Source organism: Myotis davidii, unplaced genomic scaffold, assembly GCF_000327345.1.
Source record: "Myotis davidii unplaced genomic scaffold, ASM32734v1 scaffold217, whole genome shotgun sequence".
NCBI lineage: Eukaryota > Metazoa > Chordata > Mammalia > Chiroptera > Vespertilionidae > Myotis > Myotis davidii.
In genome coordinates, this window is record NW_006290034.1 from 4,317,829 (window position 1) to 4,341,778 (window position 23,950).

The 23,950-nt window shown below is 49.6% G+C and overlaps 1 protein-coding gene across 1 annotated transcript in view; it reads right to left on the reverse strand.

Annotated features, from left to right (window-relative positions):
• The window catches only part of VAV3 (vav guanine nucleotide exchange factor 3), a 170,223-nt gene that overhangs the window by 94,283 nt on the left and 51,990 nt on the right, over window positions 1-23,950 (reverse strand). The window contains exons 3-15 of the mRNA XM_015563403.1: window positions 19,723-19,781; window positions 18,533-18,598; window positions 17,563-17,671; window positions 16,894-16,986; window positions 16,277-16,345; window positions 13,957-14,060; window positions 12,566-12,665; window positions 10,632-10,727; window positions 9,135-9,203; window positions 7,058-7,144; window positions 5,457-5,542; window positions 3,291-3,423; window positions 2,811-2,920 (exon numbers count right to left, since the gene is read on the reverse strand). Coding sequence (XP_015418889.1) covers window positions 2,811-2,920; window positions 3,291-3,423; window positions 5,457-5,542; window positions 7,058-7,144; window positions 9,135-9,203; window positions 10,632-10,727; window positions 12,566-12,665; window positions 13,957-14,060; window positions 16,277-16,345; window positions 16,894-16,986; window positions 17,563-17,671; window positions 18,533-18,598; window positions 19,723-19,781 — 1,181 coding nt within the window. The remainder of the gene's footprint in view (window positions 1-2,810; window positions 2,921-3,290; window positions 3,424-5,456; window positions 5,543-7,057; window positions 7,145-9,134; window positions 9,204-10,631; window positions 10,728-12,565; window positions 12,666-13,956; window positions 14,061-16,276; window positions 16,346-16,893; window positions 16,987-17,562; window positions 17,672-18,532; window positions 18,599-19,722; window positions 19,782-23,950) is intronic.

Below are 23,950 nucleotides of genomic sequence, written 5' to 3' on the forward strand. Positions count from 1 at the left end.
CATCTCACCGCTGGGGGTGGTTATGGCCGCAGGGGGCCCGCGCCCACGGCTCCTCATCAGGGAGGGTGTCCTTGGGGAGACGGCTGAGGTTCAGGGGCTGAGGCTCAGGGGCTGAGGCGGAGGCCGCCTCCGTCCGGGAGACAACCTTCGTTCCTGGGTCCTGCCTGTGCACTGGCATCCGTGCTCTCCTGGCATCTTTTTCAATGTCCTAAATTAAGAGCATGATGCCTTATAGGTGAGTTGCAATTTAAAAAAAAAAATAAAATAAAAGCGATCCACTCATCCTATAAACAGCAAAACGGCCATTTTCTCTACATAGAACTGGGGAGCATGGCATCGGCCTTAAAGTATCACCTCCCTCGGTTTCCCACCGCCCTCCCCCTGACGCCGCCCTCTCCTTCCCCGCGCTCCACTCCTCAAAGCATGTCCTCGGAGGACTCGGGGGCTCGTGTTAATGCTAAAGGGACTGAAGAAGCCGGCGGGGGAGCCCCCCAAGGCCCCCTGCTGTTCATGGGGCCTCCTGAGCACCACAGGGCGCCTTGGTTTTCTTTCATTCGCACAGAGTGAGAACACCAGATCTACAGATAATGGGATTAAAATAGCAAAATGTGAGCCGTGGGCGACGTCTTAAGCTTCAGGACTTACTAGATTATTCTATTTTTCCGAGCGCAAGACAAGCGAGGTCTCACGGTCCTGCAAAGGGGGACACGTGGCTTTCCCGCCGAGCGAGCTTCAAAGAAGAGGGGCGGGATTTCAGAGAGAGGAAGGGAGAGGGAGAGAGAGGTAGAAACATTGATAAGAGAGAAACATTGATAGGCTGCCTCTTGCACACCCCCTACTGGGGATCCAGCCCCTCAACCCGGCATGTGCCCTGACTGGGAATCGAACTATGACCTCCTGGTTCATAGGTTGATGCTCAACCACTGAGCCACACCAGCCAAGCCATAACCACCCACCTTGTCGAGTCTAATATGCAGTGTTTAGCTGCCTGACTTATGGCAACTGAACAAAATACAGGGTGGGGCCAAAGGAGACTTCCAGTAGTGAGCACCCAAAACCCAGGACTTGTTCTTGTATTACTATTTATTTATTACTGTGTTATTGTCCACAGGAACAACTGTAAACGCACTTTTGCCCCCCCTGGCATACAGGCCAAGTCCGTATGCCTGCTCTGGGCAAGAAACGTAACTGCCCTCCACGGCCGATCCTCTGCTCGCCTAACGACGCCACGTTCGCCCAAGACCCCGGAGCAGACACCGCCTCGCGTCTGCCCCACAGAAGTGAAGGCGCAAGCTCGGCGCTGCCCTAGCACCTCAGCCCCAGCCCAGCCTCCCGCCATCCCCATCCCACCTGCTGCTGCCGGCGCCCTCTGCCACCAGAGACCTCACAAAGGAAGCACACGAGGTCTGGGATTCGGCCTGGGCAGACGACCCCGAGGTCACCACTGGAGCCCCAAACCGAAGGGATCAGCAGTACAGCCACTGAGTGAATGCCCAGAGCTATTACCCTCTTGTGTTTCATTAGTGCAACAAAGGACAGTAAATCGCAAGGACTAGAGGAGTGTCCTGGGGGTGCCCTCTAGAGTTAGAAGTCCCCACGGTAGAGCCCTGGGATCCTAAATACAAAACAACGTTAGTAACAGCGGTAACAGCAGGTCTGCTACTGTGGGGCACCACGCGCCTGTGGGGCTGCCTGGCCAGCCCTCGCCTCACCGGACTCTGAGGTTCAGATCACTCTTGTTCCCATTTTACAGAGGAGGAGACTGAGGCTCTGCGGCGTGAGGTAACTTGGCTGAGACTCTGCAACCAGCTCATGGTGGTGCTTATCGCTGAATCCAGAACAGTCTATAAGCTTTAAAATATTTTCCCTGCACAATCCTATCAGTTGTGTTTTCTCACTGCAGAACTACAATAAGACAATCTAAGCCGACCTCCATTGTATAAAAACAGGGGCATTTCTTAAAACAAAGCAAAGGAAAAGCAGACAGAAAAAGAACCTGATAGAACTTGTCTGCAAACGGTAAGTAATGCTAGAATACCAATGAAGCCGCTGGCGGACGTGTGGGTGGTGTTGTTTCTCTTAGTTCCACCTTCACTAACGGTTTCCATTTCAGGGTGACCTGTGTGCCTCCACAGCCAGGTCATCATCCATAAGCATCAAGACGGAAAGGAGCCCCCCCCCCCCCGCACCCCCGAATGGCATGTTCTTGTGTAATTACATCTCTCCACGCCCTGCCTTTGGGAACAGGTCTGAATTACTCCCACCTCTTTGTTGAGCTGTGACTTTAATCAAAGGAAAGAAGCCTGAAAGAAGCCAAGCTCTGAAAGCCTTCATTCAATCCGCCCAGCAATTTCTCCAGGATTCAAACAGTAAATGAGTTAAAAACAAACAGGTGGGAGGGGAATCAATCTTTCTATTACAGACAAAATACGTGCATGGATGTATATGTGTGTGTGCATGTGTTTGGGGGGAGGGAGTGATTTCTGTTCAATTAAAAAATGCATATGTATTAAAAACATGGTAATAACATTAACAGTTTATCATCAGAATAATTCTTTTCGTGGGTGCTGAAAGCTGAAGAATTAAAATACGCCCAGGAGGAAAATTCAAACCGAAGGCCAGAGCGCCCTCTTTCTTTTTCTTGAAGAAATTCACCCAAACCTCTGTCCTCGGAGACCCAGGTCCCTAAGCAGAGAGCCAGCAGCACAGGCCCCTGCCTCTGTCCCTGCAGCCTCTACACACTGGGCCACATTATTCATAAGAGAGGGAAGCAGTAGGGAAGAAGCGCTTTTAAAAGTAGAAATACTCACAAAGCCATTTCAAACTGTTCCAGCCATTTTTTCTTTAAATCTTTTGTTTTGCAATAAAATTCTAACCCATTGTGTCCTTGGGTATGGATGAGGTAGAAGCCATAAGACCACTGTTAAAATTAATATTCCTCAGGTTAATACGAATCATGCATGAGTAACATCACCTTCCCAAATTCGCTACACCACCACCATCATCCTCCACAGACCTCTCATAACGTTAAACTGTGACCAGTCAAGATCCCCGCAGTCAACTTCACATCTACAACCATTTCTATGCCGAAGGCGTCTGTCTTGGTCGCTAGCATTTGGGATGAGCCTATCAGCTGTGACACTGCCCCCGGCCTTCCCCTAATCAATTCCAGAGGCAGAAACTCCTGAACCGATGCGCTACCTTTTCCCCCTCCCGGGAATGGAAGAGCACATATCCTTGAATGTGCAAAGTCATGAGTGAACCGCAGTTATGAATCTCCAAGAATTCACCTTTTTGTTTTCTTTATCCGTTGTAGGATTGTTGGCTATTTTGTACTGCTGGAGATCTATTATTTCCTTCATTTCATAGTTGTCGCCTTTTCTTTTACATACAATCACTGCCAAGTCGAATAAGAAGATGTGCCTGAGAGAGAGAGAGAGAGAGAGAGAGAGAGGAAAAGAGAGAGAGGCTGATTTAAAATGGTTGGAAGCACGTGTTAGTTCTTCCCTTATAAACTGAATTAAACCAAACAAACAGTTCTCCGTTGAGCTGAAGACAATGGCAGTGCTGCACCCTGAAAAGAATGAACTGTGAGCATCGCACCCTTCACTACCCTTAACTGAATGAGTGGCCTCGCTGTTCCTCAGTTTCCTTATTTAAAAACAGGGGGAAAAAATTTGTTTATTTGGTTTTTTTGTTTTGTTTTGCTTTTTGTTAATCCTCACCCGAGGATATTTCCCCATTGATTTTTAGGGAGAGGGAAAGACGGAGAGAAACATCAATGTGAAACACATCGATTGGTTGCCTCCTGCATGAGCCCTGACTGGGGCCCGGGCCAGGGAGGAACCTGCAACCAAGGTACATGCCCTTGATCAGAATCGAACCCAGGACCCTTTGGTCCGCAGGCCGAGGCTCTATCCACTGAGCCAAACTGGCTAGGGCAAAAAAAAAGGGAAAGTTTTAATAAGAACAACAGGCACACTCAACATAGCTATAACAAACAACTGAGCCAGGCCAATGTGGTTCAGTGGTTGAGCACTGACCCATGAACCAGGAGGTCAGGGTTCAATTCCCAGTCAGGGCACATACCTGGGGGTTGCAGGCTCGACCCCCCGTAGGGGGCGTGCAGGAGGCAGCTAATCCATGATTCTCATGAATTATTGATAGTTTTATCTCTCTCCCTTTCCCTTTCTCTCTCTGAAATCAGTAAAAGATACATTTTTTAAAAAGAAACAATTGAGATTAACCATAAAAAGTGTTGCCCTTGAACCATTACTTTTGTTTTAGTTTAAAAGCTAACCATTTACAGAATAAGGTGAATGAGAACAACGGCAATTAGCTTCTGCTGATGTTATTAGGAGTCAGCCCGAATGGCGTTCACAAGGATGACTGACACAATCTAAACCCCCATGGCCATCCGGGGAGCGAGATGTTAGAATTGTCATTTATTGGGGAGGAAACTGAGGCTTGGGGAGCCCGTCTGCTGAAGGTCACGCTGCTAGTGAGGTGCTGAGCGGGTGCCCACCTGGCCCGACGGTGGGCCCCGTGCCCTTCCCCTGCGGCTGTGCCTGGTGGTTACAGGCAGGAGCCACCTGAGCCACCGCCTGAGAGGCACAGGGGCAAAGCGCAAACTAGAGGAAACTGTGGTTAAATTCACATGCTGCTGTTTCTCCTTTCTTATTAAAAACAACATAACTGGGGAGAAAAACTATCATCCCATCATCGATACCAATCCTTGTACCTTTTCAAAAGCTCTCTGTGATTTAGACGCACACGTTTCTGAAACTACGATAATGGTACGTTCGTGCAGCCTTCACACCTGCATCGCTTTCAAAGCCTGTTTTCCTGGAGATGCTAAAAGGAGGTGTGTCTCCTGGAAGCTACCTGTGGAGCCTGGGTATCAGGTGGAAGCAAGAGCTGATGCTGCCCCCTGCTGGCTGGCTTCCTCCTCTGCAAAGGTTCCAGAAAAGGGCCACTGCACATATAATTTGGGACACCAGGCCCCGTTCACTCATCTCCAAGGACCCCACCTACCGGTTCCCCTCCAGAAAGGCTCACTCACACAGGGATCCTCGCTCAAACATCTTCCTTCGGACATTTGGTATCATTTCCGTTATTTTAAAATGCAGACCCCGGAAATGAAACAGTTGTGTGTGGTGGTAGTTACCTGTGCCCTGGTGCCTCTACCTCTCCTCTCGGTATCATGTGCACTTTCTTTGACCCCAGCTGACATGCTCTAGCTGCCACTTCCTACTTAAGAACTTAGACAAACCAACAGACAGCAAGCAGAGGGACACCACCTGCGGAGTCTACGTGAGGAACGGTTAGGGACCGGAGGCTGGCTTGCCCCTCCATTTCTTCCTTCGAGGCCCGGCTTTGCCCAGAGAACTGTTTCGAGGCCTCCCCAGGCTCGGATACGAAGGGATTATTCTGAACGTGCCGCCCCCCTTCCTCACCTTTCTTGCTTTGTGTGCTTGTCCAGGGTGGTGATTCGGATCTCCCCGTCTCCCTGAGGCCGGCCAAACAGCAGCACCGGTTGGTTCTAAAACAGAAAATGTACACACCTCAGTGTTTCATGATCACATTTTAAAAAAAAGAGAAAATCTCAGTGAGGATGTGTATTAAGAACAACTACTGTTACATGACAGCTTTTGTCACTTCACGTTTTTAGCGCCCTTACTCTAAAAGGCTCCGGTCTACATGCTACACTTTCAAAAGCAGCCGGTCCTTGGTCCTCCTGGGCGGCAGGCGGACGACGTTCACTAATTTTACTTATAACCCTAATGAGGGAGGCAGCTCCCAACAGAGAGAATTCATCCTAAGACTGAAAGTCACGAGGAAGGTGCTCAAACTAGTATTTCCTGAGCATCCATTCTGGCTCGGCCGCTGTAACAGGGCGAAATGACACAGACCCGGCCCTCATGGAGCTCCCAGCCAGCGGGGAAATAAGTCTGTATTTCACCTGCGTGACTGCCATGAAGGGCAGCGTGCAGGGCCGGGGACCCACTTTGGTTTAAGAGTCAAGGAGGGTGCCCTTGCCCAGAGATCTCAAGAATGGCCAGTTCTGACTTAGCCCACCGGCTCCACGGCTGAGCGTCGGCCCATGGACCGGAGGTCACGGTTCCATTCCCGGTGGGGGCACATGCCTGGGGCTGTGGGCTCCCTCCCCAGTGGGGGCCCCCCACCAGTAACACTGTGGCTTCTGCCCGGAACCCCTGCCCCCGGATCCCTGTGCTGCGGCTTCTCCTTAGACTTCAGGTTCCAGGGGCCACCCCCCGAAGCATGGAGATTGGGACTTAAGAAAAAACTTCATCTAAGGCTTGGGAACTTCCAGTAAAGTACCAAGAATATGCTTAGTGCATGAATTCTCAGTAGTGGTGATGCTGCCCCACAATTGCTTCCGCTGAGCGTCGGCCCATGGACCGGAGGTCACGGTTCCATTCCCGGTGGGGGCACATGCCTGGGGCTGTGGGCTCCCTCCCCAGTGGGGGCCCCCCACCAGTAACACTGTGGCTTCTGCCCGGAACCCCTGCCCCCGGATCCCTGTGCTGCGGCTTCTCCTTAGACTTCAGGTTCCAGGGGCCACCCCCTCAGAAGGGCTTTTCTAACCATCATGTCTAAACAAGGCCTCCCCTTCTCATCCCTGTTGTATCGCCCTGTTCACAGCACTACCTCAAAATGGCATCTTTAAACTCTCCTTTCCCTGTCTCCTCCACCCTGAGACCACGGGGCTCAGAGTTCCAGCCCCAGCCCCAGCCCCAACCTCAAGGTCAGGCGCACAATAGCCACCCGGCACATACACATAAAATGAGTAAATGCATGGAATCGGCAGGAGTATGTACGGTGGTGAGGGCACCGAGGTCTAGGATCTGGATGGCTGGGGGAGAAGCTGTGTGACTGAGGTGAGGGGACGGTGAGGGCAGAGCCATCCGTGTGGACGTGGCCAAACAGGAGCAGGGAAAATAAACTAGAATTGGAAAATGGAAAGTAAAGTGTCTTTTCTTCAAAAACCACAGGTGGTGGGGTAGGGAAGCTGGACGGAGTGATCGTGACCTACCAGGTTTTCTATGGAGAGCTGGAACTGCCTGATCTCACGCAGGGTCTCGTTGTCTCTCTTCACTTCGTTCACATACTGTGCCAAGTCCTGCGGAGCGAAGAGAAGGGGACAAAGAGAAGGCCCATGAGATGGGAGGAGAGAGGAGAGTGGTCCGAAAGAAAACACACCATTCCCTTCAGGAGCGACAAAAGCACCCGTGGCTTCTCGATGGCCATCGCATCAACCAAAGCTGCTCACCAAGAGCAAGTTAAAAATGTCTGGAGGACAGCCTGGCCGGCGTGGCTCAGTGGTTGAGCATCGACCTATGAACCAGGAGGTCACGGTTCAATTCCAGGTCAGGGCACATGCCGGGTTGCGGGCTTGATCCCCAGTGTTGGGGGAGCAGGAGGCAGCCGATCAATGATTCTCTCTCATCATTGATGTTTCTCTCTCTCTCCCTCTCCCTTCCTCTCTGAAATCAATAGAAATGTTGTTGTTTTTTTAATGTCTGGAGGACAGCTGGGAAGACCGAAGAGGTGTCACTTACCTCACCCTTGAGAAGAGCAGGATAAAAAAAAAAAAAAGTGACCCCACGCAGAACAACAGAAAGGGAACCAGGTCAGGAGAATGTACGTTCCACAGACATTAACAACGACCCTGAGAGGAGGACAGGTCAGGCGGGTCGGAGTAAGGGCAGAAAGGAGGGCTCGGCGAGGGAGGGAAAGGTAACTAAGTTAGACCGGGAACCTGCAGGACTGTTCTCTGCCAGCAGCTCGTGTCTCTATTCCTGGGAGCCTTCCATCACGTCTCCTTTGAAAGCAGAGGGGACGGAGGCGAGAGAGAGCAGAGAACTCGGGGAAACAGGGCGCCATGAACACGGCCCGCCGGCTGCCGCCTATTTTTAAATGTCTGCTCTCATTTCGGAGGAAACAGTAGCTCATCTTCCACCCGGCGACCAGCTATTTTTATTGTACGCGCTCTCCATTCTCTGTGTTCTGGGGTCTTTTTCATCATCTCTGTTCCCTTCAGTTCATCTGCAGCAGCAGGAACAGGACTCGGACAAAAGGCAGTTCTGAACTCTGTTCTAATTTAAAGTCTGTATCTATAAATGATCTCTTAAAATTAGACCCTTGGTATGACTTTTTGTAACAATAAGTAACTGGGTGATGGGCCCTGACGGGGTGGGTGCAGAGCCGGCGGACAGCTGGGCTCGCTGGGAAACGGCCCAGAGACACGGAGAAGCATCACCACCATCTCACAGTCGCCTGAGTTTTGCTCTGAGGACACAGTTGCTTCTGTTTTAAATGAGGGACGAATATTTCCTTCACCGTCCAGCACGGTGTGGAAGCTGGGTCTTAGAGATCCCCCATGTGCTCAGAGAGTCTGCCTCTGTCTACGCATCATGCTTGACTTCCACGTTTCCCTGAACGTAGAAACCCAACCTGAACCCCACGCGCACTGGCGCTCAGCACCCGCACCCGCAGAAGGAAGCCTGGCAGAGGCCTCACCTGGGAAAGCTCCCGCCCACCTGGTGCTTACCCAGCCGCAGTGTTCTATTGCGGCCATGCAGAGAAGGTCAAAGGCCACCACGATATGAAATCATTCCTGGAGGTGACGGAAGTTGTCATAACATTCACAAATAATGAAAATTATTTTCGCCCGGCCAGCGTGGCTCAGTGGCTGAACATCGACCCATGAACCAGGAGGTCTCAGTGGGATTCCCAGCTGAGGCACATGCAGGCTCGATCCATAGTGTGGGGCGTGCAGAAGGCAGCCAATCAATGCTTTTCTCTTATCGTTGATGTTTCTGTCTCTCTCTCCCTCTCCCTTCCTTTCTGAAATCAATAAAAATATATGTTTTTAAATTATTCTAATTTGCCTGTTGGTTTTATGTGATTTTGTCTAACAATTAAATTCATGCAAGTGTGTTTATTTTGGTTAAAAACTATTCAACTCTCCCCACCAGGAACAAAACTACACAAATACTTAAGTACACTGTAATATGTCAGCACACCACGCATACGGGTCAGCGGAGCGTCTTCTCTTGTTTTCAGGCAAGAACAACAAACACAAGCAAGGTCACGGGGCATTGCTTTACCTTCATTGCATCCAGAGCCAGCTTCAGGTTCGCCTTCTCCGTGGGGTCGGCGGTATGCTTGACCAGTTCCTATTGGGAAGACACAGTTCAGTACTATTTTCATCAAATTAACACCCAAACGTAAGGAAGAAAACATTTAAAAATTAACGCTTTATTGTAGGTTTGGTGCAGCCAGAAACAGTAGAGAATTTCTCAAAAAATTAAAATGGAACTGCCTTGTAAGACTCAGCAATTCCGCTCTGGAAATATACCCGAAGAAACCCAAATCACTCATTTGAAAGGATATGTGCTCCCCTGTGTTCAGTTACAGTGTAATTTACAACAGCCAAGATCTGGAGGCAACCCAAGGGCCCACCATCATGGGACTGAACATACTTTCAAAATTTAAAGTACAAAACAATCCAAGAGAAATTAGGGAAAAGTTTGCTAAATTTCATAAAAGTATAGTCACATCTGATACTTTTAGTAAGTGTGTCTAAAACCTTGTGATACAAACAGATGTGTCTTGAAAACTGCACCTTCTAAACTCTTCCATTGGTATTTATTAACCAAAGTTATTAAATAAATTGTTCTCTTATTTTGGACAGGTTTTTAGTTCCACGATGTCTCAGAAACTGATCGCCTTAGTCTTCCTTATTATTTCTTCTTAAAACCCAATTTGAGTAGAGTTGCTCTGAGTTTAGGTCTCATACATGTTTTAATGCGTTTTAAAGAAATAATCAGGGTTTGAATTTCTCTGATTTCTCAGAACAAAAATAGGGATGACTAATAATTCTGCGGCTTCAGTGCAAGAAATGTAATATAAAGAGGTCCAAAGCACAGAAGACTCCAAATCATATTTCACATGCAGGTAGGAGACCTGTTTAAAACAACTTTTCACCAGCGTCAGCAGAGGAGATAGGCTAATGCAGTAGGACATTCCTTTGGAGCAGAACTAATGAGTCTCCTGGTACAGCCATCAAATTAAATTTATAGGACTCTCCACCCTCATTAGAGGACTGACCGTGGACACCGTAAGCTTTGGGGTTATAACGAGAATCCCTTCGAAATACACGTAGCCTTATTATAATCTACTAGAGCAGAAAGCAGCCAGAATGTGACACAACTCTCTGCAGGTTACGGTTATCGGGCCAAAGTTCTCCCGGAATTACCTGCTGAATCCGGGTCTATAGCATTATCGAGAATCTAGTAAGTGATTAATACTGACAACAAAGCACTTGGCTGAAGGGGTCTTCATATTTGTTTTGACCTGATTGTTTAATTTTTAAATCTGTCTGGAGCCAGCTCTGTTTGAGGGGCAGGAAGTGTGACCTTGTGAAAAATGAAACTCCCCCTGGCTTCAAGGAAGGCCAGTTTCCAGCTGTTCTTTCCCGTTGCACCCACTGGTAATTGAGAATTGCAAGGGGACCGGGCCCCAGACAGAGCCTCGGGCACACGGTGGATGCCGCGTGAGTATTTGGTTGAAGGAATGAACGGACAGGGGTTTAAGGGACGTACCTGCAGGAGAAGGTGGTACTTTAACACGCGCTGCATTGGGACCACAAGCAGGTCTCGGAGGGTGAACTTCCCGTTGTTGGCGCGTTTGGAACATTCCTAGGGAAACGTGGTTTTTAAAACGTGCGTTAAAAACCGTTAGCTTTACCAAAGGGAGTCATGAAACACGAAAAGACGCAAAGGCCATACACAGAACTGTGACTGCGTGATAAACGTCTCCTTTTCCTGAACAAGCCTTGTTTCTAAGAAACAGAAAGCACCTACAATTAAAAACCAAAAACCAACCAACCTTGGAGCATTGCAGCTCTAACTATGAATCGGTAAGAAAAGGTCTTTATGTATGAAGATTCTTTCCTCCGGGCCTTCTAGGGTCTTCCTCCCCACAGGCTGACAGCTCTGCCTTGTCCCCAATCTCATCCAACCCCCGGCCCGTCCAACCCACAGGGGCCTCCCCACCACCACACCCTGGTTCTCTCCAGCTGCCATGTGCTTGGCCCAGTTCCCGGCAAAATCCAGCGTTCTCCTCAGGAACTACACCTCCAGGCCTTTAGTAACAACCCCAGTCAAAATGATGCCCTCTCTCTGTGCCTTGTGGGTCTTTTCATTCTTGTTGTACATAATCCCTTCCCCAAGATGTCCCCCATACCTCTAAGAATCTAGTATTCGCTGAAGTGTTTGTTGAACTGGATGAAATGAAATGACTGACTCCAAAACTATGCCCAAGTGTAAACCTACTGCAGGATTCAATGTCTCAAAAGCCTCGGTTTTCTTTTTTTTTTTTTTTAACATCACACTATTCTTTTTTTAAAGCGTATTTTAAACTAGTACTTTACTGTTTCTCACAGATCTATAGTGTCGTTCAAAAAGAACGGCTCAGTTGGTTGAGCATCGTCCTGTGCACCAAAAGGTCACTGGTCTGATTCCAGATCAGGGCCCATGCCCTGGATGTGACCTCGATGACCACTAGGGTTTGTGCAGGAGGCAGCTGATAGATGTTTCTCTCCCTCTCTGCCTCTCTCGCTGAAAATCAATTTAAAAAAACAGAGCCTGTAAAAATATTATTATTAGTGGGCAACTCAGTAAGTCCAAAATCCTCAGACAATTGCACATCCCAAACCAAGGAATTTGGGAAGGAGCTCAGGAAAGGAGTTATAGTCAAGGAAATACTCCTTAGCTCATGTCTTGGTTTCCCTGTGCCCACACTTAGCTCTAATGGAACATAAAACGATGTATCACCAGAAGCGATAAAGCAAACTCCATCAGCTCTAATGACCACAGTGCCTAATGAGTGTCTGACTGAGGATCTTAAGCAAGAAATGCCAGCGCGGCCTGGCCAATTGCCGCAGGTCACTGAAAGGATAACCATGGCACTGACTGCTTCTACACATTAGAGAGCGCTCTGGGTCACGGGTCTCAAATGGGAGGTTAAACTGTTAATTCTGTGGTCATGGAGGGGTCTCCTCTCCCAGTGAAGTCCCACCCACTGACCGTACTCTGCATGTTCAGCTCCTTAAAACAGCTTGCCCCTGACACTCCCCGTATCATGACATCTAACACAGCGTCAGGAGCAGAAGCATCACACACCACAATCACGCTGTGATGTGATGGACGTCGGTGTAAAACTCTTGGGGGGAAACTGGTTCCTTTCAGTCCAAAGCCCAGGCTTTCTCAGCCCCAACGTCCGGAAATTACCCGCATCCACCTCACTCCTGAGGCTCTGATGAGACCAGCTCCTGAGGCAGCCACAGCCTCAGGCTGTCCCACGGCTGTCACGTCCACCATGTTATACTGTGTAGAGGTAGCTACTAACGCGCTTTATAGAATGGCCATGAAATTATACTGAGAACACATGGGGACGTTAACGGTCGCACTGGTCGGGAAAGGGAGTATCTGGCTCTTAGGGTGGTTCCTAAACCAAGAGACAAAACAACAGGCACCTCTAACTTCAGCTTGACGTCTTCTTTCGTCTTCGAGATGTAGTCTAAGCTGGAGATGGCCGACTCCACGGCGCTGCAGTACTGCCCGTAAATCACCAGCCTGGGGGGGAGCAAGACGAGGAGGAAGCCTCTAGGAAGCAGAGCACGAACATGGCGGGGGAGAGGCAGGACTTCCGCCTCCAAACCCACAGCGAGGGAGACACAGAGCAAACTTCGCCTGTCGGCACCCCCGCTGCCTAGGAACCCCGGCAAGAGCTCCCTCCCAGCCTCGCAGCTCAGCCCCGCACTCCTTTCTCACACACACACAGGCGGCCAGCGAGGAGGATCACGCACAGGGAGGGTATCAAAAATGACCCCTTTCATTTCTACGTTTGACCGGGGCTCAGTGCACGGACATTTTTACAGCAGGTGGGTTTTAAAAACTGGCTTGACAACTGTAGGTGTTGAGTGCAAATATACACACAAAACAAAATTTAAAATTTCTGGTTAGGCTCCTGTTATATAAATGTCTGCTCACTATGTTGTCCACCGGAGACTAATAGAACGTCGCATGTCAGCTGCAAAGTGCCCATTAGAGGTCAACGTTTCACTGTTTACTCACACACAGAAGCCAGGTTGTGTGACGCTACAACTGTACTGTAATCGTTACTTATGACTCCATTCACTCATACGCCTCCCATCCGTCCTCCTTTTAATCAGGAAAATGCAGTCTCTGAAGAGGGGACGAGGGGCCTGGACTGTGCGGGAAGGAGATGCGTCGCCTGGCACGGACTCAGCCTGCTCCACAGAGGGGCCCCGGAAGGGGCTGGGAATTTACTGTTTCTTTTAACTCTACTGATACATTCGTGTTTGTCTAATCGTTGATGCAAAGCAATTCATGAGCCACTTCTGAGTCAGCATTAGGAGCTATGGTGCTTGGTGTAAAATTTTAAGCTAAATTCCCAATTCATGTGAGCTGGTGGGAAGATTTTCTTCTCTAACTTACAAAGGGAAACTGACGTGCGTCGTGAATCAAATACCCCATCATGGAGAAGGATAAAATATCAGAGTTGGAAAAGGCACCGGGTAGCTGCTCACCCACAGCCGACACGTACAGGTGGGGAGAAGGAGGCGGGCGAGTTGGCGAGACTCCCTGAAACCAGAGGACCCGGGGACAGGGTGGGCAAGTCCACACTGACGGGCAGGGCAGCCGTCTGAGCCACTTTTCCTTTCCACTTACTGCTGTCACACACGCGGAGCTCACTGCCACCAGAGGTCCCAGGTCCCGAGTTCTACCCGCCGCCCCACGTGTCCCCATGAACAGTGCTGATTCCTACCTATGAGCTGTGTTCACACAGACCCTCACTACGATGGCCAGCGAACAGCCCCAACATTTTAAATTCAGAAGTTACCTTTCCTTGTAGTTAATGAAAATTTGATACAAGTTCTGGTCATTCTTATTTACGATGGAATCGTGAATTTCTTGCATTAGGTTCCGATGAACTTTTACAAGTTCCTTAGAAAAGAAAGCAAGGTCCAAGTTAGTTAGACATCAGAACAACAACAAACCACCGGACCCCAGAATCCCTATTGCTGCTAGAACTGCCATCCAAGGACACACTGAAGGCACTCACTACAGAAACCTGCTTGCATCCACATGTGTGAAAAGAGGAGGGAGAGGAGGGGAGGAGGGGGAGGAGGGGGAGGAAGTGGAGAGGAGGAGGAAAGGGAAGGGGAGGGCAGAGGACGGGAGAGTGACAGGCCACATGAAACAGCAATTTCAGATCTGACTGGAAATGCCCATGTCCTGTGCGAGAGAAATGATTTCGCTGGTTATTAAAGGGTAATTTATTCCTTGTATAGAAATATGCACAGCTCATTTTCATTTTGTAACTGCTGTAAATGTTTCAATTCAACTACCAAGTGCTTAATGTTTTATTGACAAGATAAGTGGGGACTCGTGTCCGGGGGGCATGGAAATGTAGATTTACACTTTGGTCAATTAGTGGTGTCCCAGGGCTGAGCTAACAACAGTCGGGCTAAATCACCAGACAACTGGGGCAGAAAGAGGAGCGAATACATTGGACAAGGAGGCTTACCGAGCTCCTCATAGGCAGGATGTCACATGTTTCCTGACAGGCAAGTAATTTCCAGTCAGACGGTCCTGCCAGTCACCGCCATGGAACCAAGGGGCCAGCCCCCCACTATCCCCTCCCCTGGGCCCTGAGACTCCCTGACCTCACTGCCCAAAGGAACTAGGAATATGTTGGGCCCGTCCTTTTGGCTTTGGGGGGAGAAAGGGGTGTTATTTGTTTCTTTATATATTTTTTATTGATTTCAGAAAAGAAGGAAGAGGGGGAGAGAGAAACATCAATGATGAGAGAATCATGGATCACTGCCTCCTGCACACCCCACACTGGGAAATTGAGCTCCCAACCCGGGCATGTGCCCGGACCAGGAATGGAACCGTGACCTCCTGGTTCATAGGTCAACGCTCAATCACTGAGCCACGTCAGCCGGGCGGGCTTGTCCTTTGGCTGAGGCTCATGAAAAGGCTTGTCCAATGGGGCCCTCGATTACAGTGACCGTATTTAGGTGGTTCAAGAGCCTCATCCTCCTAGAACATGCACTTGGTTATTTCCTAACCGTTCACCTGACGCCGTGACCTTCCTTCCTGCGATGTTACAATCAGTGAGAATGTCTTCATTGGGCCCAAATCAAGGACAAGACCAACGTGCCACAGCTAGCCGACTGGGGCACGTCCACAATGTACGTAAAGAAGCAAAACAGACGGGGCCAGTCAGGTGATGCAAGCACGCCTGTACACGAAGGCTGACATATTACACATGAAAGCTGTGCAGTAAGACCACAGCCAGCTCCAGAGGCCTCGGACATGAGTCTTGCCCAGCATGACCTCACTTGGCATAGCGTTTGCCTGGCTTCATGCTTCCAAGTAAATATTCTTTTAGGATTATAAAACCATTGGGGGGTGCTCTGAAACTTGAAATGCTTACATAACCTATTAAAATAGACTACTGAGCCCAGTGGCATGGCTCAGTGGTTGAGCACTGACCTATGAACCAGAAGGTCACGGTCTGATTCCTGGTCAGGGCACATGCCCGGGTTTCGGGCTCCATCCCCAGTAGGGGGCATGCGGGAGGCAGCTGATCAATGATTCTCTCATCATTGATGTTTCTATCTCTCTCCCTCTCTTTTCCTCTCTGAAATCAATAAAAACTATAGTCTAAATAAATAAATAGAATAGGCTGTTGAAGCATAAGGAAGTCATGTATTTCAGAAATTGGAGTTAAGGTTGATATAACTGGAAGCAGAAAAGAGACACCAAGACAGTGGAGGAATGGTAGGAGTGAGGAGACGGAGGAGGCAGGACGGTGTTGGTAAGACGGGGTCGAGGGGCTGGAGGAACCACGGAGCAGTGAGTGGGCCAGAAGGGTGGCTCCCCCAAACAGAGACAGGAGCCCAGGGACTGTTGAACTAAGACTCCCTCAACATGAATCTTATCCATGTGTCTTCTGCATGTATTCTGAGTGGCTTTTTCTTAACAATATGGCTTATCAGTTATTTCTTGAGAATATAGCTATAAGAACTCAAGAGGCAGAAAACAGAGTCAAAATTGTTAAAGAATACCAGAGAATGCTACAACAGGGATCTGGAACCCCAACGAGGATTTTACAGAAGTACCCCACGTTTAGCGAGCATAGTTTCACTTACAGGAATGTTGATGAAGACAGAATCAAATTCTGCTGCTGTCAGAAATCGCTTTAGTGGTGCCATGAAGAACTACCCAGAGAGGAGAGAGAATAAGAATTAAGCACAACTCATCCTAATCTAGATAACAGATCGTCACCAACAAACAGTAAATATTTACTGAAAGTCGGTTGTTTATCAGTATTACGAATGTCCAAGAAACAGCAGAAACTATTTTCTCTGCCTTACAAATCACAGACTTGAACAGAGATAGAAAGACATAAATACAAGTTAATACATTTAAAGCATAAAATACTTTGGGTGGTGAGCACACAATGGAACAGACAGATGAAGTATTATAAAATTCTATAACTTCCATGACCGAGAATCAGAGTTCTCCTGTGTTCACTGCTATATTCGGATTGATCCCTGCATGCAGATACTGAAATCAATCAATAAATAGTTGTGGGAGGATTAAAGCTTCTTTGAGATCTGTAAACCCGAAGTTCTACTGAAAATTAGAATACACACACACACACTCACACACACACACACACACACACACACAGAGGAAACACTGAGCTCAACACGTTCACCATGCCGGGCAGGAGGGGCCTCAAGAGTGACACCTGATCACTTACTTTCTCTATGGACTCCAGTGTTTCTGTGTATTTTTCTTCCGTCTGCTTAATTTCTGCGAGGCAGCAACTTCGTATGTCATTCTCTTGACATTTCTGCAATTAGAATGATCCCATTAAAATTAGTTAATCAAATTCATGTGTTAATCTCTCTGGCGGGAACTAGTAAGAGATCAAAATCATTGCTGGTTTTCTGAAGCTTTCCATTTCTAATAAAACACATAACCGAGAGATCGGCATGGTTGTAACTAGTAACCATGACCTGTTACTGCATCTGGAGCCCTAGAAACGTGGCACTTTACAGTCAAAACAACCCTGGGAGTCTCTGGTCTAATCCTTTCATTTTACTAGTAAGGAAACCAAATCTGAGTGGTAAGTGACATGTCACCAGCAAAACAATAGCAGAGGAGCAATGGGGCTTAATTTCATGGAATCATGGAATTGTATTGTTATGAAAGAAAATCTTCTGTTACAAAGCAGGTATATATTCTTTTAGATTTGATGTCGCATCAAATATACACGTAACGGGCAAAGGTAAGAAAGAAAACAAACAAACAAAAAAGCCATCCCAGCAGAAGTGTCATAAACAATCACATTGAGTCTTTAACACTGTCACTTGCCCAATAAAACACCCAGAGTAACTCAAAAGAAAAAAACAAGGCGAGTGCCTACGGGTTGCTGCGCCTCCTCCGCTTTCATCAAGTCCTCATAGACCTCTCCGCCTTCGTCCTCCCCGTAGACACAGTCATACAGGCCCTCCTCATCCTCCATGTGGGTCTCGCTGGAACGAAGGGCACGGGAGAAAGGTCACTGTGTGGTAGGAAACGCAGGAGCGAGAAGCAGCTTCCTGGATTCCCATGGAAATCCAGAGGGGACATAAATGGAATTCATGGCGTCGGAGGCTCAGGTGACAGCCCCGTCCCTCCTACAGGGACAAAGACAACAGCACCCGACAGCGATGACAGCGACACGGACATTCGCTGCCTTGACTATGCACAGCGCCCCCTGACCCCTCTGCAGGAGCCCGCCGGCTCCCCAGGCTGGCATCGGTGGTGCCGTCAGGCAGGCCCTATCAGTGGGTCCAGCATCGCGATCCAGACTTGCCCCAGACAACACAGGTCCATGCGGGGCCAGACTGAAAACAGTCTGCCTCACACTCGGGATGCGCTGATCACACGATCGAAGGGGAGAGTACGGAGAAGATGGGGAGCTGAAGGGGACCTAGCATCTGACAGGCTTGTCACTGCCAAGACCTCGTGCAGTGGGTTTCAGACCACGTTCCTGCTGGAGGGCACCTTCCTTGCGCCTGCCAAGCGGGCACCGTCTGCCCTGCCTCTCCAGGAGAGGGGTGCAGTGTCTGCCTCATGTCCCTTCACCGCCTCACTCCTCTGCCTCCACCTCTACATGCCTGGGAAGGGCTCAAATTTGACTTGGCGGCGGTCTGCCTCTCTACTCCTCAGAGAGCCCTGCACGCGTGGGCCACACAAAGGCAACCAGGAGCCCAGGGAAGTCCACTGTCTCCGACGCTTTCCCTCCCGGGTCTGGGGTTGATTCTTACACACCTCAGCCCCTGGCCACTGTCCCCTTCACGGCACTCTGCCAACACCCCCAGCTACGACCCACAAAGGAAGCGCTCACGTACTCTATCAGGTCGGGGAGGGCTTTGTAGATGTCCTCATCGCTGACGCTCTCTTCTGTTGGGAAGGGCCTTGGGGGAGGGAGAGAAGGAGGGAGAGAAAAGCAAGGTGAGCAAGCGGCAGCCAGCGGGGCATGGCCTCTCACGAACCGTGTCGGCCCGCCTGCCGCCAGCGCGGGCCGGTCAGTCACCACGTCTGAGACAGCGTCTGGTCTGGCATTTCTCCCAGTGTGGCTGGGTCCGGGGGTCCCCAGGGAGACCAAGCACCTGCTACCCCAACTCCAGAGCAGCAGGTGTGCTGGTCACCCAGTCCTCTGAGCAGCTGGGGACAGGCTGCTGTGTTTAATGGATCCCCCATCAGCCACAACTCTGCAGGCTCCCCTCCCGGCAGAGAGCAGGCCTGCCTTCAACACCAGCTCTTCTCACTTGCGGATGCTGATGTGACTGACAAATGACTGAGTAGCAATCACCCTTAACAAATAGCTGGGTGGCAATCATTCTTGACAAACAACTAGGTGACAATCACTCTTGACAAATAACTGGGTGACAACCTAATAATGAAAATTATTAGAAGGCAAGAATACTGCGCCCTGTGTATATGATTATTGACTCTGATATATTTTTCTACTTAGACTTATTAGTAAAGGTGTTTAAGTTGTGTGTGTTTTTCAATTATTGGGCAAATGAGTCCATCGGACCTCAGGGAGAATAGGATGTTTTCTCTGCTCCCTGTTCAAAGGAAATCACTGTCACTGACCCCCTATTCCTACCCATGAGCACCCTTTTTGCCCCATGCTTCTGTGACACATTTGAAAACACGCACATAATGCTCTAAATCCATGTCTAACAAAGTCACAGAAATCAGACTACAGAGGCAACTTTTACTTTTTTTTACATGTGTTTGCCTTGATGAATCACATATATAGAAATGTTGAAGGGAGTTTAAAAAAAAGAAAAAGAACCATTATCAGTGATAGTCACCAGCAGAATGAGAACCACGCTTGGCCAACGGGTCGCACTCAGCTCTGCGAATGTGTTTTTAGTTGCTCAGTAAGTGTCAAACGTGTGTTGGCACTTACATACCAGGCAGCCTGCATGAGTGAGAAGCAGTCCTCGCGTGCAGCATGCTTTGCCAACAGTGACTACTGAATAAGCAATCGTTACACTGAACACGGGCCGCGGAGAAACACGCTTACCTGATTCCTGTGGCCAATGCGATGGGTGTTCGGGAGAGTCGCGATAGCGTTTCTATCACCTGAGAACAGAGGATGTGTTCATTGTAAGTGTATTTCAGGAAAGATAAGTTCCTTTCCCCAAATAGTAGTTTAGCAATTAACGTCAACAATGGCAGCAGACGCGTGAATCTGCAGAGGCCAAAGAGGTGCAGAATGGAAGAGCTGGGAGTGACAGTATAACACCTTCGGTATAATTTTGTCCCTTTCTTGAAGTGACCCCACTTCAAATGCTCAATAGCCACACAGACAGCAAACTTTCCCATCATCACAGAAAGTTCCACCGGTCAGCCTGCTGGGTAGCAATGTGATGGAGCACGTGGGCTCTGGGGACAGACCCCACGGTTCAAATCCTGGCTTTACTACTTATTAGTCACATAACCGTGGACAAATTACTTAATTTCTCCGGGCTGCAGTTTTTTCTCATCAGGATATGGCATACAATAATAGATTATTGTAGTCATTAGATTACTGTAAGGATTACAAAGATAACACATGCAAAATATTTCAATGGTAGCCATTCTTGAAAATCTCCAACTTGAAGAAAATCACCTTATTCTAATTCTGTGTGTTTCAGGAAAAGGAGTTGCTTGTACGTACCCCTGCTCATCTACCTGTTTCAAGGTCCCTTAAGAAGACATACCCAGCCATGGCTGTAGCATGAGTAGCCAGTAATTTTCCTGTTTGACACTGGTTTCAGCAGTATCACCATGCAATCAAAAGGAAACTAGTATTGCTATGCATTTTACTATGCTATTACTGGGGAGATTTTCTATGAGAATGACCATACATCCACAAGATGCATTTTCTGCTCCTTTTGCTACCAATAACCAGAACTATTCACAACCCGTCCCCCTGTCCCCCTGCAAAACTGGAGTTTGATGTTTCCATACAACTGTCCACCAGAGGGAGCCAGACAACAGCACTCCACCACTTTCCTCCTGCGGGGAATGTGTGTATAAAGTACAAGCGTTTCTGAAAGTCAGCAAGCTGCACGGAGCATTTCCCACTGTTTGGTGATATAAAAATAAAGACACAGATTCGGATGAGAGGAGCATGGCGAGAGACTATGCAGCATGCCTTAGAGAGCACCTCCCAGGACCCTCTCTCGGTTCCGGGCCCATCTGATTATACAGGGAGCACCCCCCTCCCCCCTGCCCCACCCCGTCCCCGTCCCCGTCCCGTTAGCTCCAAGTGTAGCCAAAGCAAACAGAGACTGTTCAGTCCTAGTCGTGTTTGCAGAACAGCGTGTCTGCTGTGAAGGCAGAGTGACCCCTGTACAAACAAATACCAGACCCTCAGGTCCCTGCCGCTGGAAACGCCGACTCCAGAATATTGACGGAACAAAACAGCACCAAAGGCAGGAAAGACGACTCTATTTTCCCTGAAATGTATTCACTTCTAAAAGGCTGCCTCAGAATAAGATGAAACTGTGGCAATTAACTCCAGAAAAGGGGGTAACTAGTCAGAACATGTTCAAGGTAATAATAGTCCAACAACCAACTATTAAACCCACATCACAATGCGCTTTCTTTACCTCCGTCTACACCTTGTTTGTTAAAATGGTGGCATCTGTACAGAAGTGACTACGATGCCAGGGAACATGAATAGGAGTCGGTGTGGGAGGCGGGAGGGGAGGTGGGCAGGGCTGCTCTGGACTCCAGAAAGAGGGTGAGACCCCAGAACCTGGGAAGGATCGTGGAGAACGGCTAAGAAGGAAGACGGCAGGGTCCAAGCTGCATTCTGAGAAGATCACTCAGCAAAGTGAAGGGCCGGCACTCAGGCAGCAGGACGTGGGGTGCAGACAAGGCACCAGGAGACGCGCTAGGGGTGTTCGCATCGTCCAGGTGAGAATCAGGAAGTCTGAGCTGAGCCCGCAGCAGTACAGACTGAGAGGGGACAAGTGGCTGATGCCCTGGGGAGGGAAGGACCAGGACAACTGGGGGTGGGGGTTGGGGGTGGAGATCGGGAGGTGGCCAGCTGCCCTGCCACCACTGCCACCGGAGAGCTGGGGATGCTCCTAGCAGGATGCTCTCAGCCTCTCTGGGCCCCTCCACGTGCTGACCAGGTCCACCCTGAACTCACCAGGCCGGGCCCTCCTCCAGGGCCTTCTCTGACCGTCTCCCACCTGCAATCAGGGTTCTTGGGTCCCCATGGGACTCTGGACATAACGCTGCCCTACCACCTAGCACCTTTATTCGCTGCTTCAAATATTTCAAATGGACGACTGTTGATTTTGTCAAAATGAAATAACACAGTAACACATAAGAGTCAATCCCCCCTACACACGCCTCTCCCACCTGCTGCCCACAGGGAGCCAGAGCTCAGAATCAGGTGTGACCTTTGCAGAATTTTTTTCTTTTTCTTTACAATTATTATTTTAGGTAAATGTGTTCCTATTACACAGATTTTTCCACAACATGCTTTTGTCACTTAACAATATATCTCAGCTCTGGCCAGGTAGCTCAGTAGGTTAGAGCATCATCCCATGCACCAAGGTTATGGGATCGATCCCAGGTCAGGGCACACACAAGAATCAACCAATGAATGCATAAATAAGTAGAACAAATCAATGTTTCTCTCTCCCCCTCTCTCTCTCAAATCAATAAACTTAACAACAACAAAAAAGACAGTTGTGTCAATACACACAGATCTACTTTGTTGATTTTAATGTTGTATAACATTTAATGTATGTAACACAATGATTCAACCATTCTCCTACCATCGATGTGTGGTTGCACTTATGCATTCATTGGTTGATTCTTGTATGTACCTTGACTGGGAATCGAGCCCACAACCTTTAATGCCGCCATCACCGCCATCATCATCATCATCATCATCATCATCATGCCCACAACCTTTAATCCCACCATCATCGCCATCATCATCATCATCATGATCATCATCATCAGTAAAGTAACAAAATTGAGATTTGATACTTCCTATTCTCAAACCCCGCATCTACCAGGAAAGACCCAGGTGGTGGGCAGAAACCCACACCAGGTACTGCCGAGTCCACCCGCAGCCCGGGGAGAGCAAGGCCGCTGTCCCCTCAGCTGGGGACAGAGCCGGGAGCTCCAGCGGCTTCTTAGCAGCGGTGACATTGGCTGCATACACAGGGCCATGGGGACTTCCCGGATCTCCATGGGTCTGCGTGTCTGTCTGTCCGCAGACGGCTGATGGGCCGGAACGCCAGCCTCTGGCCCCCTCCGGGCCCCAGCCCCACCGGCCCCGGCGCCGTGAGGACACTGCGGACTTCCTGGCACGGCTCGGCCTGAGCAGCTTCAGAGTGGCCGCTTCCGGAGTAATATTTTCCCACTTGGTTTACAGTGGACAGTGTCCAAGCTCTCGGAGATGAGGTCACTAAGCAAAGTTTTTTCTAAACCAAACAGTCGTGCCCTTGTCTCAGGCATTTATCTCCACAGCACCGAGGGCTCGCTGTGTCGGCCTTCCCGCCCCTGCCCTCCGCCTCTGAAGACCCCATAGGGCATCTCCCCTGCCCACCTGCCTTCCCACCCCTGCCCTCCGCCTCTGAAGACCCCATAGGGCATCTCCCCTGCCCACCTGCTCCTCCCATCCCCACAGACTCCCTCTGCCTCGCCGGCTACCCGCTGGGAGACTTCTCCTACACACCCAGGTCTAAGTCCTCCCAACTCATCCTTGGAACCTCAGATCCCACTCCTCCCGCCCGCCCTCCGCTCTGCCTTAGTCCACAGCCTCTGCCTCCTGCCTCAGTTGCTGAATTGACTCCAGCTCGTCACCGGGTCGCAGAAGGACCGGCCAGAGGGTGAGATCCAGGCGTCAGTTAGAAAAGTGTTTCTGTTCGGGGCGGGGGGGCAAAAGGCAGCCCTGGGACAACAGCCGACCCAGAACTCTGAGGCGCCTCCGACGTCCTTGTGAGCCGGTGTCGCCCATCAGGGCGGCTGCCTGAACCGGGGTCCGGAGGACCCACCAGGGCGGGGCTGGCCCAGAAACAGCCTTTTGACTCTGCCCTGAAGAAGCAGTGAGTGGAACTCAACTTCAGAGAAATGTTTCTTTAAAAGCAGCAGAAGGTGCCCTGGCCGGTTTGGCTCAGTGGATAGAGCGTCAGCCCCAGGACTGGAGAATCCTGGTTCCGATTCCAGTCAAGGGCACATGCCTTGGCTGCAGGTTCCCTGGCCCTCGTCGGGGTGCATTCAGGAGGCAACTAATC